The following is a 17,343-nucleotide window of genomic DNA, read 5'->3' as shown; positions in this document are numbered from 1 at the left end:
TTTTTTTTGCTTTCAACTTGTTTTTCAGATGGTTGCCGTGGAAACGAGGCTGTCCCAAATCTTCGGTCCACCTTAAAAACTCAGAGCGCCGCCGCTGTGCGCGGTTGAGAAATTAATGAAGAACAGCTTCCTGTGAGTGTGTGTGTGTTTGGGGGGGTGAGTCACACTGTTTTATTGCATGCGTGTTACAGCGTGCATGTGTGTGTGTGTGTGTGTGTGTGTGTGTGTGTGTGTGTGTGTGTGTGTGTGTGTTGTTTGGAGGCACAAAGGGCTCTCTGAAGCTTTTCCTCAGACTAAAATATTCAGTTTTCTTGAATCAAATCTGGGTCGTCTTCCAGGAAAGAGGAAGAAACACAAACACAGCACTCAGATTTTACAGGAAACATTTGATTTGATTTCTCTGGAAAAAGTTCAGTCCAACTTTATTTCCTTAGAGTTTAAAGGGACAGTCCATCATTTCATTCCAGCACTGAGCTCAGAGCAGCTCTGCACGGCTCGCAGTTCACAGTAATCCTTCTTTATCTGATCCTGGGCCTCGGCGCCGCCCTCGGTTCGTCTCACATCTTTAGACTTCTGCTCCTCCTGAAGTCGCTGATCAAAGTCAGATTACCTTTTAAAACAGTTCACTTACTTTGCTTCAAAGTTCCAGACTTTGATCTTCTAACATCTCAGACTCTCAGCAGGTCAATTTGATTGATCAGGATTCTTAGATCAGTCTTTACTGCCACTTACAGACTTTATATAAAGATCTGAACTCTGGAGATAAAGTTTAACATGAGTCAAAACTCTCACGTCAGTTTTTATGTAAAAACTTTGAACATTAAAGGCACATTTCGCTGTTTGGCTGCTTCAGATTCAGATGTTTGTTTCACTCTTCAAAATGTAAAAACTTGATTTTTTTCCCATAAAATTTGGTGTTTAGCTTTATTTTGTCTTGCTGTTCCTGATGTTCCTCACGTTTGTGTCTCTTTGCGTTACGATGAAATATTCAGAGCGTCCTCCAGGACCGCCGTATGGACGCCGGCGGTCTGCAGACTCTGCAGCAGTCTCTCCACCGTCGCCCGCTTCCCTTCGGCCCGCCTCCACTGAACCAGCCCGGCGAGCGCCGCCGCCTGAGTACTGAGGCTGTTATCGGACCGGCAGCGAAACAGCGCCTCCGCCGACAGACCCAGATCCAGCAGCACCGACTCCCACTCGGCACCGAGCCGTGACGCCAGCCGGGACAACTCCCGATCCGACGGAGTCCGCCGGAGAACCGAGTCCGGAAGCCGAGAGACGTCTGCAGACAGGCAGACAGAGAGAAGGTCAAAGGTCATTTGGAAATGACCTCGTAAACTTTCACCTTTAAAACAGAAACTCAAACTCAGCGTTTTAATTTTAATTATTCATCATCAAAGAAATTCAAAATCTGGATTTAATCTCGACTTTTATTTCTATGTCACAGCTTTTGTTATTTTTATCTCAAAATCTGGATTTTTATTTTAACGATAACATTACAAAAAACCAAAAAAAAAACAGCATTAATCTTATTCAAGCTGTCACAAATTCATAATTCAGACTTTCCCAAAAACTCAGCTTTAACCTCAGAATGAGCACATTTATGTCTTCTTTCATCAAAAACTCTGACTTTGGAATAAATCCCGACTTTAATGTTGATTTAGTTCATTCTTCTAAACATTAAAATATTAATTTCAGTTCAGTTTTTTTTTTATTTCTGGTTTCTCTGGGAAAACAAATCCAGTTTGTTATTATTTCAGAGCTGAAATTTATTTTTCAAATATGAAATAAAAAGAAATAAAAGCCTGAATTTTCAGAAATATCACGAAAAACTTGTATTTTTATTTTCTTAGTCCAAAAACCAGTTCAGGTTTCATAAGTGCAGATTTCTTAATCAAATTTACTCTGATTACATTTGTGTTTAATAAATTTTAAAATTCTGAATGTTATCAAATTAATTTCTGAATTTAGAGTTTTTATTTCTGAAATATCACAAATTCTGACTGAAGTTTAAATTTGTCGTTGATCTCCTGATTTTATATCTTCAGGTTGATTTCATAATTTAATGTCATATTTATGATTTTTAGCTCAAAGATTTCCGGTATGAACACTTGCTTTTGAATCACTTTAATTTTACACGTAATCTTTGATTATAACATGTTCAGAAACCTTTTTCTGTCTCCGCCACTTTAATAAAAGTCCTGTCATCCTGTATTGATTGATTGATTGATTGATTGATTGATTGTGTATGTGTGACCCTGAGCCTGCTGATGCTCCGTCTGTTTGTTTCGACCCTCGAAGAGCTCGAGTTGCTCAACAAGCCGGGGTCACAAGCGGTGAAGCGCAGTCACGGCGACCTCACGGGAAAACACGATGACAGCAGCTCGTAGTATTTTTTCTGTTGTTGTGAATGCTGCCGTCCAATGAATGAAGACCAAACCACGCAGCCCCCTCCGCCGCCTCCATTCAAATACTGAGAACTGAAGTTAAAGTGAAGACCAGTGACATCAGAACAAATAAAGTTTATTCAAACACTCAGAACACAAACAAGCATCGAGTGTTTTTGTCTTTTCTGCTTCTAACGATGATGTCACGGCGTCCATGCGCTGCAGGCGTGAGCCCACCAGGGTCCATTCTAAAAACCTGGAATTTAAGGAGAACTCGCTGAGACGCTCAGGAGAGGCCACAGTTTTCCTGCCAATATTAATATTAAGATATCTTAAATTATGGAGAATGAGAGATATGTAGAATATAAAATATATAAATATTTATAATATTATAAATTTATAATACAATATGATAAACTATGAAGGCCATAACATGAAAACTACACAAGCTTTAAGTAACGTTTTTCATGTAAAGACGTCCCGACTCCGGCTGCCTCTCTGTGAAAGATTTTCAAAATCCAAACGTTTACGCTCCGAGGACCGCCGAGCCTCTTCTCCTGCTCCCAGCACCAGCAGTGAGCCAACAGACTCCATCAGACTCTAGTACAGACTCCAGCACAGACTCCAGCAGTGAGCCAACAGACTCCATCAGACTCTAGTACAGACTCCAGCACAGACTCCAGCACAGACTCCAGCAGTGAGCCAACAGACTCCATCAGACTGTAGTACAGACTCCAGCACAGACTCCAGCACAGACTCCAGCACAGACTCCAGCAGTGAGCCAACAGACTCCATCAGACTCTAGTACAGACTCCAGCACAGACTCCAGCACAGACTCCAGCAGTGAGCCAACAGACTCCATCAGACTCTAGTACAGACTCCAGCAGTGACAGAACTAAAAGCTGATCTGATGATCTTTAAACAGGATATTGAGAAGATGCTAGAAGGTCATCCTGTATCTAACCCTGGCAGCTTCGTCACGCCCACGTCAGCTGTGGGTCAGTATGTTGGACAACATACGATAACAGAGCAACATGACAGAGCAGGACACTGTGCATGACTCAGCACCTTTTTGGTTGATGCTACTAAGCAATGGGGGTGGTTAGGAAGTAAAACCAACCAGACAATAAAACGTCCGCAGAAACTGCTGCGGGACGATTGCTTAGAAAACAGTCGCCTCGATATGCTTTGTATTGTAAGGTAAAGACCCTCCAATAATACAGAGAAAACCCAACAGTCTAAACGACCCCCTATGAGCAGCACTTGGTGACAGTGGGAAGGAAAAACTCCCTTTAACAGGAAGAAACCTCCATCAGAACCAGGCTCAGGGAGGGGGGGTCATCTGCTGTGAGGGGGGAGAGACAGGACACTCCAGCACTGGTTGGTGCATTGCTTCATGCTGCGGGACGGTTCCTGTTGTGTTGCTGATTGGGTTTTTAAATTTATGGTCAATCATAGGTCACTGACTGTCAGTTGCTTTCATCTGGGTCAATTAATCAGCAGGTAAAGTTACCATGGTGATGGCTTTCTGTGTGATGCACTGAGACTGTCAGTGAAGTGGGCGTGGCTCTCCTCTCACAGGGCGGCCTCTAAAATCCAAACCGCACTCACAGACAGGACAACTGACCTGTCAGTTCTGATCGTCTGTGGAGCGGCACTCGTCTCACTCAGGTGAAAAAGTGAACACCTGCTGGCTTTGAGGAAGGCCTCGTTTCATCCACCCACGGGTCACGTGGGTGGGAGGTCTCGTTTGAAGATGATCTGCTGGTTTGGGCAGCAGGTCAAAAACAACTTTCAGATGAATTCTTCTGCTCCGTCAGTTCATCAGTTCCTTCCCACCGAGATGAATTTATTTATTACAAATCCAGTTCAATCACTTAAAAAAAAATGGTTGGATGCTTGTCAATCAATTTATCAAACTAACAAATTACTAATGATCTGTACGGATTCTTATTCAGCTGATCTGAAGGGAGCTGCAGATTATTTCTTTAAACTGGGATCCTTCATGGTCCCGATGTTCTGCCAGAAAGTGATCTGAGTGAGAAACAGCACTCCTGTCACAGGTAGAAACTGTAGTCACTTTCTGGCAAAGTGACTTTTATATATTCTGTTTTTATGAGGGTAAAAACTGTCACTGACATTAAAAACATCTTTTTAAAGAGAAATCTGGCCGAGAGGGCAGCAGAAATCACAACAATGAAGATATCTGACCACAAAGGAGCGCACTGGTTATGATGTCGGAACAATATCGGAGTCATAAAGAAAAACAGGTCTGCATTTTCCGTAGAAGTCTTTCATAAATCCTGTTGACTGCATTCCTTTTCCCAATATGAGCGAAGACATTACACATAAAAACGCACAGAAACATCAGGAATCACTTTATGGCAGACGATCACTCTTTGGCACAACACCGGGATGAAGACGTCCGGCTGAGAGGATGAGGAAGAGCCTCGCTCTCAGCAGGAAGCTCGTCAAGCATCCAGCTCACAGGAAGTCCTCCGCAGGATTCATTTGGAGATTAAATTTGGAAAAATTAAACCAACAAATTCTTTAAGTGCATTTATATAAAATTTTTAATATTTTAGGATCAAATCTGCTGCATCTGAATTTTAAAAATTCTGGATTAAAAGTGACCAAACTGTGAAAGAAGTTTTAAGAATCCAAGTTATGAGATCACTGTTTTTAATCTGAGCTTCGGAGAAAGGATTTTCGGATTAAACTTGAAGTTAAAGTTGGAGTTTTTACATTTTAAAGTTCCGGTTAGGACAGAGATGAAAGGGCGGGGTTAGTAAACGAGGGTCAGGACTCGCTCATCGATTTCTGTCAGCGTGTCGGTGGGAATTTTCCTGGAAAAAAAAAAATCAAAGCATCGGAGAACAGCTGCACCAGGAAAATTCTAGGAAACAAAAAGCAGATAAAAATAAAATGAGAATCTGGGAGGCTCCGACTGTGACTGAGAGACTGAAACCCTCCATGAGGACGAGGAGGAGGAGGAGGAAAGAAGGCTGCTTGTTTTCCAGCCCGGGCCTCCCTCCTCCTCCTCCTCCTTTTATTGCCTTCCTCCTGCTTTCCAAGAATCTGGCAGCAGCCTCCTAGCCGGATGTTTGGGATCACGTTCATCACATGATCCTGGATAATCCCCAAACATCCTCGGAGCAGACCAGGAGGCTCCCGGAACCTGCTCAGACCTTCAGTCTGTTCTGTCTGTTCTCCTGTCTGTTCTGCTCACATCGTCTAACTCACTGAGCGAGCGGTATCTGGACTCTGGAGAGCTCGAGTTCTTTGGTTTGAATAAACGTTGAAGTCAGACAGGAAACCCTAAAATCCCAAACTTGGTTGAATTAATGAGGAACGGTTCCCTCAGAGAACCGAGGTCTTCAGCAACTCTGTGTTGATCTCATCCAGGTTACAGAGGTCTAACTGAAGGGCTTCCACACCTGGACCTGGTCTGATGTGGTCTACATGGCCCTGATCTGTGACCTCTGACCTATTAATCTAAAACAAAGCCTTCAGCTGCTGACCTGTGACCTGTGACTGGGCTGATGTGAGCACACACTGGACAGTAAACACGTTAAAGCACCTGTGTCACGTGTTTCAGTCGGCGGAACTTCCGGATTTGTGTAGAGACAGGTGTGTGGTCTCACCTGTGGGTTCGGGTTCAGGTAGTTTCTTAAGCTCCTCCAGTAGCCGGTCCCGGACCCAGCTGAAGTCCTGCAGGGACCGCAGGAAGGCGTGGAAAGCCCGAGGTCCGCAGCTCGGCAGGAGGTCCAGCAGCCGGAGGGTCTTCTGTCTCTCCGAGGACCGGGACTCGATGTCCTCAACCTGCGCGTCCGTTAAAATGTCCTCCTGGTACAGAAACGGAACGATAGTATCGCTGACCAGCAGCTGACCGGACAGTTCCAGTCGGTGTTTCCGGAGGACTGCTTTGTGCACCGGGTCCATTTCACCTAAATCCGACTAGTTAGCTCACATAACAAACTAGTTCCCCACCATTAAACTAGTCGTTTGTGTCAGCTGCCGCCCGGACAGCTACCTGTTGTCTGCTCTGTGTTATTGTTCCCGGGTGGAAACAAGCAGGCGGAACCAAAGTCTTGCAGTTTTTTCACATCAATAAACCCTCAAATTAAATAAAATTAGTTAAATTAGCGTTTAATCATATATATATTTGCGTGGGAGGATCCATTAGCCATCTGTCTTAAATTCGGTGTGAGTTTAATACATCAGATAAAATGAATCTGGAGGGGGAAGGGTTTCTGCTTCTGGTTGTGCGGCGCTCGTTGACTAACAAACGGCTAATAAAATGTTTGTATTTATTAAATAAGATTATTTCTGGTGACGTAAATCACGCCGAAGTTTGGCGGAGCCCTCCAGCCTCTCAGAGTTTTGTATATTATTTATTAATACGCTCTCATAGAAAATCAATCCGTAAGGAAACCTCAAATAAGGAAATCATTCAACTAAGTTCGGCTTTCCAGAGCATCGAGCAATGCAACAGGAGCTAAAACCCAAATTACTGATTAAAAATGAACATAACGACTGTAACACGCCTGCCAAATTCACACAAACTGACTGAACTTAATAATTTGACTCTATCAGATGTTCACATTCAGCAAACCAACATAAAATCCCCAAACTGAAAGATCTCAGTCTGAGAGCTTTAATTGATAAAAACTGCAGATTTGATCAGGAATCTTTGCTGATGTTATCATTAATAATCTGTGACTCACGTTTTTATTTCATTCCTGTTGATCTGACAAAGGACAAACCTCAAACGACCAACATTAAAATGTATTTTTATTAAACATGTTTGGGAGTGATGACGATTCAGACTGAAAATAAAAACCTTTTCACAAAGCAAACACGAAGTTCCTGTCAGAAACGAGCTTCCGTGGATAATCCCGAAATCCCACTTTGGCTTAAATGTCCTTCCAAAAACATGAAACATTACACATGAAAAAGAAAATGTGAAATTTGAAAATGAACATTTTTATTTTATTTACATTAAAAGTTCAAGAATTTAAAAAAATGGTTTCGCACAGAAAAATCATTCATAACCACAAAATGGAAACGATTACACAGACAGATTCATACAGCTGACTGCTGCACCCTGGTTTTATCTTTATTATTTAAAGCACTGGGGGGGTTCATTTGTTTAAATCCTGAAATTGGAAACTAACTAATTACCTCCAGTGACACCAAATGTGACCTTTCTATAAACAGGTTACAGTTTTCCCGGCACACTCGGGCTTCCATAAACAAACCCAGAGAGACTGAATTAAACCTACTGAGAGTTTTAGTATTTGCTTTATTACTTTCTGAAAAGTTTCATAATTACTGCAGAAATTTTGCATTCTTTCCAAAATAAATAAATTTATTAAAAACACACACACACCGGGGCTTCCATACACACCAACCTGTCTGCGTGAATTAATAACAGCGTGAAATATAAACTCCTGAATAAAGAGCAGTTATTGATGAGGCACCATATAAAATATATTGATCTCCTGGTGGAGGGTGATCAGTTTATGTTTACATGCTTCAGAAACGTACCAGAAACACAGACATGATCAATAAACACTTGATGAACTCAAACGGGCTGCGATCTGTACAGGAGTGCGCACGCGCCTCCTCTTCGTCATCTTCATCATCCAGCCACAGAAATCGAGGCTGAAGCAGAAACAAGCGCCCCGATTGGCCCTTCATACACACATGTGCACAGGTCACGCCCCCTTTTACCTGAGCAGCCACAGGACCTAACAGCCCCGCCCCCGCAGAACAGGAAGCGCGACGCTGAGCTGTGATTGGCCCTTTAAGTTACTTTTTTGACATTTCGCTTAACCCTCTTAATTGGAGGGGAAGGCGAAATGTCAAAAAAGTAACTTGAAGGGCCAAACTGTTATTTTTGACATCAATTCGCGGACCGGAAGTGGGCGGGGCCGGATGGGCCCGCAAGTTTGGAGACTCCTGCTCTATGGCGACGTTAATATTTTTATTAAGTGGTCACGTGTCTGCTGGATTAATGAGGCAACCTCAGGTTTTCACAGGACCCACAAAAATGGACGGTTTTTATAACTGAACACGTTCATGCAGTTCATAACCGGGTGTTCCCACGAGGAGACGGCACATACACTAAATTTAACCCACTTAATAAAACTAATAAACTATTATTTTCATTACACTCCCGGGATTTTTCTTTTACATAAAGGGCCAAATCAAAAACGTTTCGTAAGCAGGAACAACCCTAATGATGATGAACACCAGGCTCAAAACCTATGAACTATTATTAAACCTATTAACACCTGGCAGGAGGTAACGAGTGAATTCAGAGGTTTTTGGTTGAAGTTCAAACGTGATGGAAATTCGCAGCTGAACGTTTAGGATGTTTCCAGGTGAGGAAACGCTGCAGCCTGAACATTTATGATTATCAGTGGTAAAAGAAAAAAAGCAATCTGTGCTGAATTTACAAGGTGACCAGTCAGAGTTTTGAATGGAGTTTGGTGGCTCGTTGCTGCAGTCTGAGGTTGTGTTGTTGGACTGAGCTGTGAATGTGTGGCTTCCCACCCCCTGCACATTTGTTGTCCTGCGCTGTGATTGGCTCAGAGCTGCAGAGTATTTACTACACGCTGCAGGTACAAAGTCTACTGAAAGGAAAAAATGTGCAGCGAGGAGAACGTCAGTTTGTTTTGATACAACGAGGACACCTCGACTCCCCGCCTGCCCGTCAGCCAATCAGAGGGCTCTGTTTACCTGCGTTTACAGGTGAAATCGACAGGAGAAAAATGTGAAAAATTCAACCGTTTCCTGAGTTTTTTCCCTGCTGTTAAACATTTCCTAAGAAACTTTCCAACATGAAAAATTCAAAAAATAAAAATAAATTAAATGATCAATAAAAACTTTGTGGAACAGCTGGCTGATCAACAGAGAGGTTTTTAAAAACCAAAGAATAATTTCAGGTTCAAGGTTCCTCAAACTGATTTCTTCTGTTTTTACTTCCGTAAAACTGTTATTTTCACATTTTACTAATTTAAAAAAAAATAAATAAATTTATGAGAAAAATAATTTGATCAGTAATAAGAATAATCAACTGGCTGCATTCAGAAAATACAGAAACCACTGAGAAAACTGAAGTTTCCAATAATGGATCAATATTCATGTTTCAGTGAGTTTCAACACATGAAATTTGCTGTTTTCAATTTAAATAATGTGAAGTTATGGAGGACCAACACGGCCAAAACTCCCTGAATAAATGAATAAAACAGTGCACGAAATTATTCAAAACACATGAAATTTATTATAAGACAGGAAATTTTCAGTATTCCTCTATTTTGTATTAATGCCGCCATTTATTTACTATTATTCAAAAAAATACACATTTAGATTTTGTAGTTTTTCTGTTCTTGTCTTTTCTGTTTGCATTTCCCTCCATACATATATTTTCCAAATGTGTTTACTTCAGCTTCATTTTAAATTCTTTAAAAAAAAAAAGTACAGAAAAATATATTTAAAAACAACTTTAAAGTTCAGCCTCTCTCTGAAGCCCCGCCCCACGTTGTGTTTGGTTACTTTCCAGTCATTTAGCGGTACGATGTTTGTGTTTTTTTTCCTCACGCCAGACTCCATTCAAAAAACACGGTCATTTTAGGGAATATTGTTCAAACCTGGTTTTTAAAAACTAGAACAAACCTGAGCTAAAAAAAAAAATAATAATAATTTAGGTGTTTGTTTTTTTTTTTAAATGTTCTTTGGTTTTACATGAAGGTAAATAAAATATTCTTGATTTTATGTATAAAGACTGCCGTTACCCTACAGTGGCACATTTTCCCATCTTCATCACTCAAAGGCTCAACAGGCAAAAATAATGATCACTTTATTAAATAAATGCTTTTTGTAATATAATGTTTCATAGAACCGTGGTTACATCAGTGACTCATTAACGACTACACATTTTCACCACGAGGGGGATTACTTCAGATTTAAAAGGTCCATCTTAAAATCAGCACATGGGCTCTGTGGGTTCAGATGTGAGCCGGACCAAACGAGGCGCTGGATGTTTTTCACGCTTTAAAAGCGATGAGTTAATAATGTCGGGGGGGTGTCAAAGGGGAAACGAGGCGTTAAGTCACCACAGAGCAGAGAGGTAGCTGTGATCAGGAGGGGTCATGTGACATGGTGCTTCCTGCTGACCTTTAACCTCTGACTCCACCATGATCAGCTGCAGACCCACGGAGCGTGTCGACAGTATTCACTGCTGCTTATTGCACGTCCCTGTGAAGCAGGGTACGATCTGATTGGTCAGTGGTGAGACGACATCAGTCCCTACACATTGTAGGTGTAGTCTGTCAGGTAGTCCTTCAGTCTGTTGGGTAGCGGCAGATCATGGACCCGTCGCGTCCTCCGGTTGATGGCGATGCGACAGAGGTGCTGCAGGGACGGCGTGGTGGTGTACGCGGGTTTGGTGAGCAGCAGCTGCACTGTGCCGTTGGGTGGCGCTGCAGAGGGCTGAGAGTTCGATGCCGCTGCCTTGTCGCTGCTCCTGGACAGCTGGACGTAGTACTCGACCAGATGGACCACGCTGTCGAACTGCTTCAGTTTGGGTTTCACCAGGACCACCGAGTCCAGCTTGAACTTGCCGTGTTTGAACTCGATCCGCAGGTTGGTGGGACCCGCCGACGTCATGGCGGAGATGGTGAACAGGTAATCCCTCTGAGAGCTGTCCCGCAGCAAGAAGGTGCCCTCGGAGGTGTCCTGCAGGATCTCTTTAGCTTCATTAGCGGTGAGACTGCCCCAGTACCAACCTGACGCCACAGACAGGAAGCAGGAAAATTAAAAGCAGGCGTTAGTTTTAATGTCCATGTTTTTATTCTCTACAGGAGCAGCTTTGACTGAGCCACAGTTATTAAAAAAGCATCTTTATCTGATACTGGGCCTCTGATCATCCTCTGAACAAGCTGTTTTAGTCCCCGTCCATTTAAAGGCCCCCCCGCCCTAAAACACCGGTTTCCTCTGATTGGCCAGCTTCTGGCAGCCTGCCGAGGGGCTGTACTGTCTGTATGAGGTGGATGTGCTCCACCTGCAACAGATGACCTGTGACAACTTTGTTAATATCAATAAAGTTTGAAATAAAGTGCTCCATAAACAGTTTCATCAGTAAAGCTGTGCTGGTGTTTGTAGCTCACTGACCCCCACATGTCCCTCTGAAGCCCCGCCCCAATAATAATAATAATAATAATAATAATAATAATAATAATAATAATAATAATAATAGTGTCTGAATAATGTCTGTAGGTTCTCAGTCATCCAGGTCATAGTTGTCTCTGGAGCTTGGAAAACAAAAGGGTGAAGCTGGACAAGATTCAGCTGTACATCTGCACCTAAAGGTCAAAGGTCACTGAGGATGCTAACATTCACATTTTGGACCAGGAAGACAGATGGTTTGAAAGAGGAATAAAAGAAGCACGTCCACTGTGAACCACCATCACTGAACAGAGGAGGTGGATCACCAACTTCCCCCCGCTGACAGTCTGATCCTGACCTCCCTCCCCAGGCACCTCAACCCCCATTCACACCTTTGCTCAGGTGACCTCAGTAGGTCACTTGATAGAACAGGGAGAAGTCCCAAATTGGTTTCACCTGAAACCACTGATTGTAATGACTCACGCCTCCTTTCACACCTTGGTGCTTCTTATTATGCACATGAACAATAGAGGGTCATAACCACCTCCAGGGGACTACGCCCACTGGGGTTCAAATACCTGGGTCTCCAGAGTGTCTGAATAATATGAACAACAATGACAACTCTGCTGTGACACGTTTAAATATCACCGGAGTCCGTTAGCACAAATTCGCAGAGGTCACGGGGTCACGCTGTGAACATGGAGGTGAAACAGCTCGGCAAACACTTCCTGCTCAGGTTTTGGACTCTGTCACTCACTTTGAGTCACACTGACTAAAACATTCAATCCTGGTCGTACCAGGTTTCACCTGTGGTAACAAACCTGATGCTCATTGGCTAACAAGCGGTAGCTCCACCCATCTTTATACCATGTGTGGTTTTACACTGTTCCTGTTAAAACATGAAACCATCGGATGGGCCGAGCAGCAGAACAGCTTCGTCTGTTTACAGTAAAATTCCTGTTGGTGTGAGGGGAGTAACGGCCTCGCTCTGACCCACACGGATTCTTCCAGGTGTGAAGCAGCGTCCACACAGGGCCGCTGGTTTAACGATACAAACAGGAAATGAGCTCAGACTGTCCAAACCAGCCCAATCCTGTCATGCCAGGAGCTGAGAAATAAAATCCATCGGCTGTTTCAAGGCTCGGCCCCGCAGATCATTTTTAAACTAAAATCTGCAGCGTTTCTGATTTTTCAGCCTCCTCAATGTGACCGTCTGGAGCAGAGAGCCGAGCCTCTGTTTTGGATCCACCCTCCTAACTGCCAACAAACACAGGAGCTCTCCGGACCGGCTCCCAGCCCCAGAGGGAGAGCGTTTCTTTCCTACCTGTGTTTCTGAGCTCCTTCATGGCGGAGGCGACGCGGCTCTCGTCCGATTCCACAGTCCCGGCGTTGTTGTCTGCTCGTCTGTTGCCCTCGATGGTTTCCGTGGACTCGGAGGACTGGCAGGTCATTGGACAGGTCCGACCTTCAGGCCCGCAGCTGAGACATGGACGAGGTCTGCACTGCTCACTCCACGCAATCCAAGTCCTGGAAGTTCAGAACCAAAGAGCGGTGAAGAACAGGAACGTGGCGGGAGGCGAGCTGAAGGAGGCCGAGGATGAAACTGAACCATTTTAACCAAATCCAGAAAATCATCAACAGAAAGTTTTTAGGTTCATGTGAGACATTTATGCTTCCTCTCAGACCACACCGCATTCATCTTACTCAGGAGGATCTCTGTTTACAGATCAATCAATAATCAATCAGCTGACTGCAAACAGAAGCTGAACAAATGAAACTATTTTACAGTTTCAAAGAGCCGACGGCGGTTCCTCAGGACGTGAGCTGGAGGAGCTTCTATCACAGCATGATTACGATCATTAACAGCAGAAAATAAACCAGTAACAGAGCAAAGATCAAACATTTCATTTTTCATACAGTGGGGACGATTCAGGTGTTCCTCCGTGTCCTCGCTAACGTAACTGTTATCTCACATTCCTGAGCTCTTACCTAACTCACCTCTGCAGAGACAAACCTGCAGCAGGGAAACCAACTCAGGTGGAAACCAGGTAAAATCTCTAACTACAATAACAGCAGCTTTAAAAAGCTCCTCACCCACCTGCGTGCAGAAATCTACATCTACAGCATCAACACACTGCAGCACATTTAGCACCTCAAAGTCGCCCAGGTGAGGTGGCGGACTTTGGACAGGTGTACCGTAACCCCTCTGAATTTTAGCAGAATGTGTGAGAGATCCGTATTTCCCCACAAATCACCTGAAAGCAGGCCAGGTGCTTCACGTGCTCCCGTTTCTCATTTTCCTGCGGATGCGCGTGCATCAGGGCAGCAGCTGAAACTTTAAATAAATAAGGCTGTTTGTCCCGAGCGCACAAATCAATACTGCGCCCTAACCAACGGCTACACCCCGAGAATTCAAGTTACCAGAATTTTAACTGAATTTGGCAAAGCGGGGAGATCCGAGAAAAACGGGGAAAGTAATCAGATTACTCCGTTTTCAACAGTATTTGACCGAAAACGATTAATTGTGCAAATACAGCTGGCAAACCCAAAGCTGCGGTAATATTCGGGTAAGTGCGGAGCAGGCGGTCAGAAAGGCATAAAGCCGTCATTGTTCACGCCGGGCTCGCACACCAACATTACAGCGGCTTCGATTTTAAATTGTATTTGACGAAACAGCCGTGACTGCTAAAAAATAAGCCCATTTTATTGTAATTAAATTGCACTTTGAATTATTTTTGAGTGAGGGAGCGGGCTGTGCGCAGAAATCAGCGGGTTTTATTCTGCGGCCTCCAAAATCAGAGACACGGGTCGGATTTTGAGGAGAATTTGGCGCATGAATTATTCAAGTGTGTTTAAAAAAAAAAGCTCTCCTGCCATAAAATCTCGCGTCTGTGTGCCGAAGGGACGGACGGGCTGCAGAAACGTCAGGGAAATTTGCATTATTTTGCTTTTCCTGAGTCTGAACACCAAAGTCACCGCGGACGCGATAAATCCGTGTAAAGGCGCACGGAGTTCCCGGGGACGGATGGCCGCTGCGGAACCCCCGTGTGGGACCGGAGTTCGTTATCAGCGCGTTACCTGCCCGCAGGCTGCGTGTTTACCCACCTGGTGTGAGTGTTGGTGACAAAAACAAGCGCACGCACCTGACAGGTGTCTGTTCCTGCTAGCTGCTAGCTCGATAACAGGCTCGGCGGGCTCAGCGGCGCTACCGCCGGCTCGTCCTCCGCGGGAAGCCCGACATGTCCGCGGGAGCAATCCGAGTCCAAAGCCCGGGAAAGGCTCCGCTCCCGGGGCGTCTGCTTCCTTCTCCTCCCCTCTTTCCTCGAGTTACAAATGTGGGGTTGCGGTGGTCCCTGCCGCCTCTCTGTCACTCAGTCCCGGCCGGAGAACAACCTGACACCGCCTGCTACCGGAGAGGCCGAAAAGCACCGAGCGGGTCCGCACGACCGAGTCCGGTAGCTGCCCGAGAACCGAGATCACCATAAACACAAAGGCAGCATTTCCAGGAACTTTCCAGGAACACGGTCACGTGGTGCCACCCAGGGACGATTTAAGGTGGACCGACACACGCAGCTGCTGGGCCTCCTGCGGCTGTTAGAACGGACACACACACACACACACACACACACACACACTCTATCCCTAAAATCGAGCTTTAATGCCCAAAGAGTGAAAACAAAACAAAGATTACCGCAGTACCACCAGCGCCCCCTACATCTCAGCCTGAGATACTGGAACTCAGGTTAATAAAGGAAAGGTAGCCAATGTCACGTCACCTCCTCCTCATCAATATGGTTATTATTAATTATACAAACTGCACCAACTTCTTATTAAAATACGTTTCACACAAATGTTCCAACTGAAGGAGGTTTGTTGGAACTACTGGTGACATCCAAAGAGAGGACCTGAACTGGATCCCTGAGGAACTCCAAATCTCAATAGAATCTTTACCAAACAGTTTTAAACAGCCTGAAACAGAAGTGAAAAAAATCTAAAGATGTCACAATGTGACATTTTATATCTGTTTGTTTTTTTAATTTATATTTATTTATTTATTTTATATATATTTATATATATATATATAAAAAACAGTGTATCACAAAAGTGAGTACACCCCTCACATGTCTGCATATATTTAAGTATCTCTTTTCATGGGACAACTGACAAAATGACACTTTGACACAATGAAAAGTAGTCTGTGTGCAGCTTATGTAACAGTCTTCATGTAGAGCAACAATTCGTCTTGAAGACCCTCAGAGTTCTGTGCCATTGTAGCACGGCGGCAATTTCTTACGCTCGCAAGGGCTCTAAAACTTCCGACAACGCCACCGGAGGAGAAGATCCCTCCGGAATAATAAATAAATTACTATAAAGATTACAAGGTGCACAAGTTCGAAATGCACCAGGCCAAAGAAGAAGACGAATCTCTCTTAATAATCCCATAAAATACTTTATTTAAAACAAAAGAAAAAACACACAATGAGCAATAAAATCAACATATTTAACAAGAATACTCAGCTGAACAAAAACACTTTAAAAGCCTCTCAGACTCGACCACAACAACCCTACTAGGCCAAGAGAAACGATTATAAAATACAACAATAATTATATTGGGAGGTATACATGTACGGACTCACCAGTGGCTGGACTGGATCCGGACCGAAACACACGCACACTACATACAAGGACGCACAGCACCACAACGTCACCCAGTGCACAACACTGCAAATGTGCCACACAAGACTTCCCACCACCAGGGCACGGACCCCTCGACCACTGGCTCGCCTACACTAAAACAAAAGATAACACAATTAAAAAAAAAAAAAAAAACATAAAAGATCAGCTGAGGTCAATAAAAAAAAGAACAGGCTCACGCTATAAAAGGTGTCTCAGAGCTTTAAGCGCCCAAATAAAACTGTCCGAGCAGGGCGACCCTGCTGCAACTTCACACTTCTGGGTTACACTTGCGGGTCCCTGAAGTAGCCAGCTCAAACCCGTAGCCACATGCTCCTCATGCACGTTATTCTTGTAACGCAAAACAACCGTATTGGGCGAACACTCCTCGCAAGCCCCGTAAGCAAAACAAACCCCCGTAGGCGAAACAAGCCCGGAGGCAAAACAGCAGCCTGGTGGGGAAGAAATCCCACAACAGTGGTAGCCACCAATTGACCCAGAGACACAAAACCTAAAAAACACAAACTAGATTTAGTATAGTGTATGTCGGCACAACACCATGAAACTCACTCACCGTGATGGGATAGCCACGGGCACGCTCTCAGTGACCAGTATGAGAGCTGTACTACAGAATTGAACACACCTGCTCCATATGCACACCTGAGACCTGGTAACACTAACGAGTCACATGACATTTTGGAGGGGAAATAACAAGCAGTGCTCAGTTTGGACATTTACGGGTGTAGTCTTTTAGGGGTGCACTCACTGTTGTTGTCGCTGGTTTAGACTTTAATGGCTGTATATTGAGTTATTTTGAGGGAAGAATAAATTAGCAGGCAGCACGGTGGGACAGTGGTTAGCACTGCTGCCTCACAGAATAACATCTGCAAGGTCTGAGCGGAAGCGAGAGGATGGATGGAATAAATTTACACTGTTACATAAGCTGCACACAGACTACTTTTCAGTGTGTCAAAGTGTCATTTTGTCAGTGTTGTCCCATGAAAAGAGATACTTCAATATCTGCAGACATGAGGGGTGTACTCACTTTTGTGATACATTGTATAGACATACACTTATATATACACACTTATTGCTTCATGTATTTAGGTGA

At 44.0% G+C, this 17,343-nt stretch overlaps 2 protein-coding genes across 3 annotated transcripts; both read right to left on the bottom strand.

The window, feature by feature from the left end:
• Positions 1-405: 405 nt before the first annotated feature.
• Positions 406-6,421, bottom strand: cradd (CARD and death domain containing adaptor protein). The gene is made up of 2 exons (XM_030720363.1): positions 6,029-6,421; positions 406-1,279 (listed from the first exon to the last, which is right to left on the bottom strand). The coding sequence occupies exons 1-2, from the start codon at positions 6,324-6,326 to the stop codon at positions 975-977; spliced, it is 603 nt and encodes a 200-aa protein (XP_030576223.1). The 5' UTR covers positions 6,327-6,421; the 3' UTR covers positions 406-974.
• Positions 6,422-7,244: 823 nt separating this feature from the next.
• On the bottom strand, positions 7,245-16,823 carry socs2 (suppressor of cytokine signaling 2). 2 transcript variants are annotated; one of them, XM_030720587.1, is made up of 3 exons: positions 16,807-16,823; positions 12,883-13,085; positions 7,245-11,179 (listed from the first exon to the last, which is right to left on the bottom strand). In XM_030720587.1, the coding sequence occupies exons 2-3, from the start codon at positions 13,007-13,009 to the stop codon at positions 10,701-10,703; spliced, it is 606 nt and encodes a 201-aa protein (XP_030576447.1). In that variant the 5' UTR covers positions 13,010-13,085; positions 16,807-16,823; the 3' UTR covers positions 7,245-10,700. The 2 variants fall into 2 exon arrangements, with proteins under 2 accessions (XP_030576447.1, XP_030576446.1); XM_030720586.1 differs by lacking the exon at positions 16,807-16,823 and adding an exon at positions 14,702-15,056.
• Positions 16,824-17,343: the final 520 nt, after the last annotated feature.

The sequence above is a fragment of the Archocentrus centrarchus genome, chromosome 23, assembly GCF_007364275.1.
Source record: "Archocentrus centrarchus isolate MPI-CPG fArcCen1 chromosome 23, fArcCen1, whole genome shotgun sequence".
Classification (NCBI taxonomy): Eukaryota; Metazoa; Chordata; class Actinopteri; order Cichliformes; family Cichlidae; genus Archocentrus; species Archocentrus centrarchus.
This window is presented reverse-complemented; position numbering and strand designations above follow the sequence as displayed.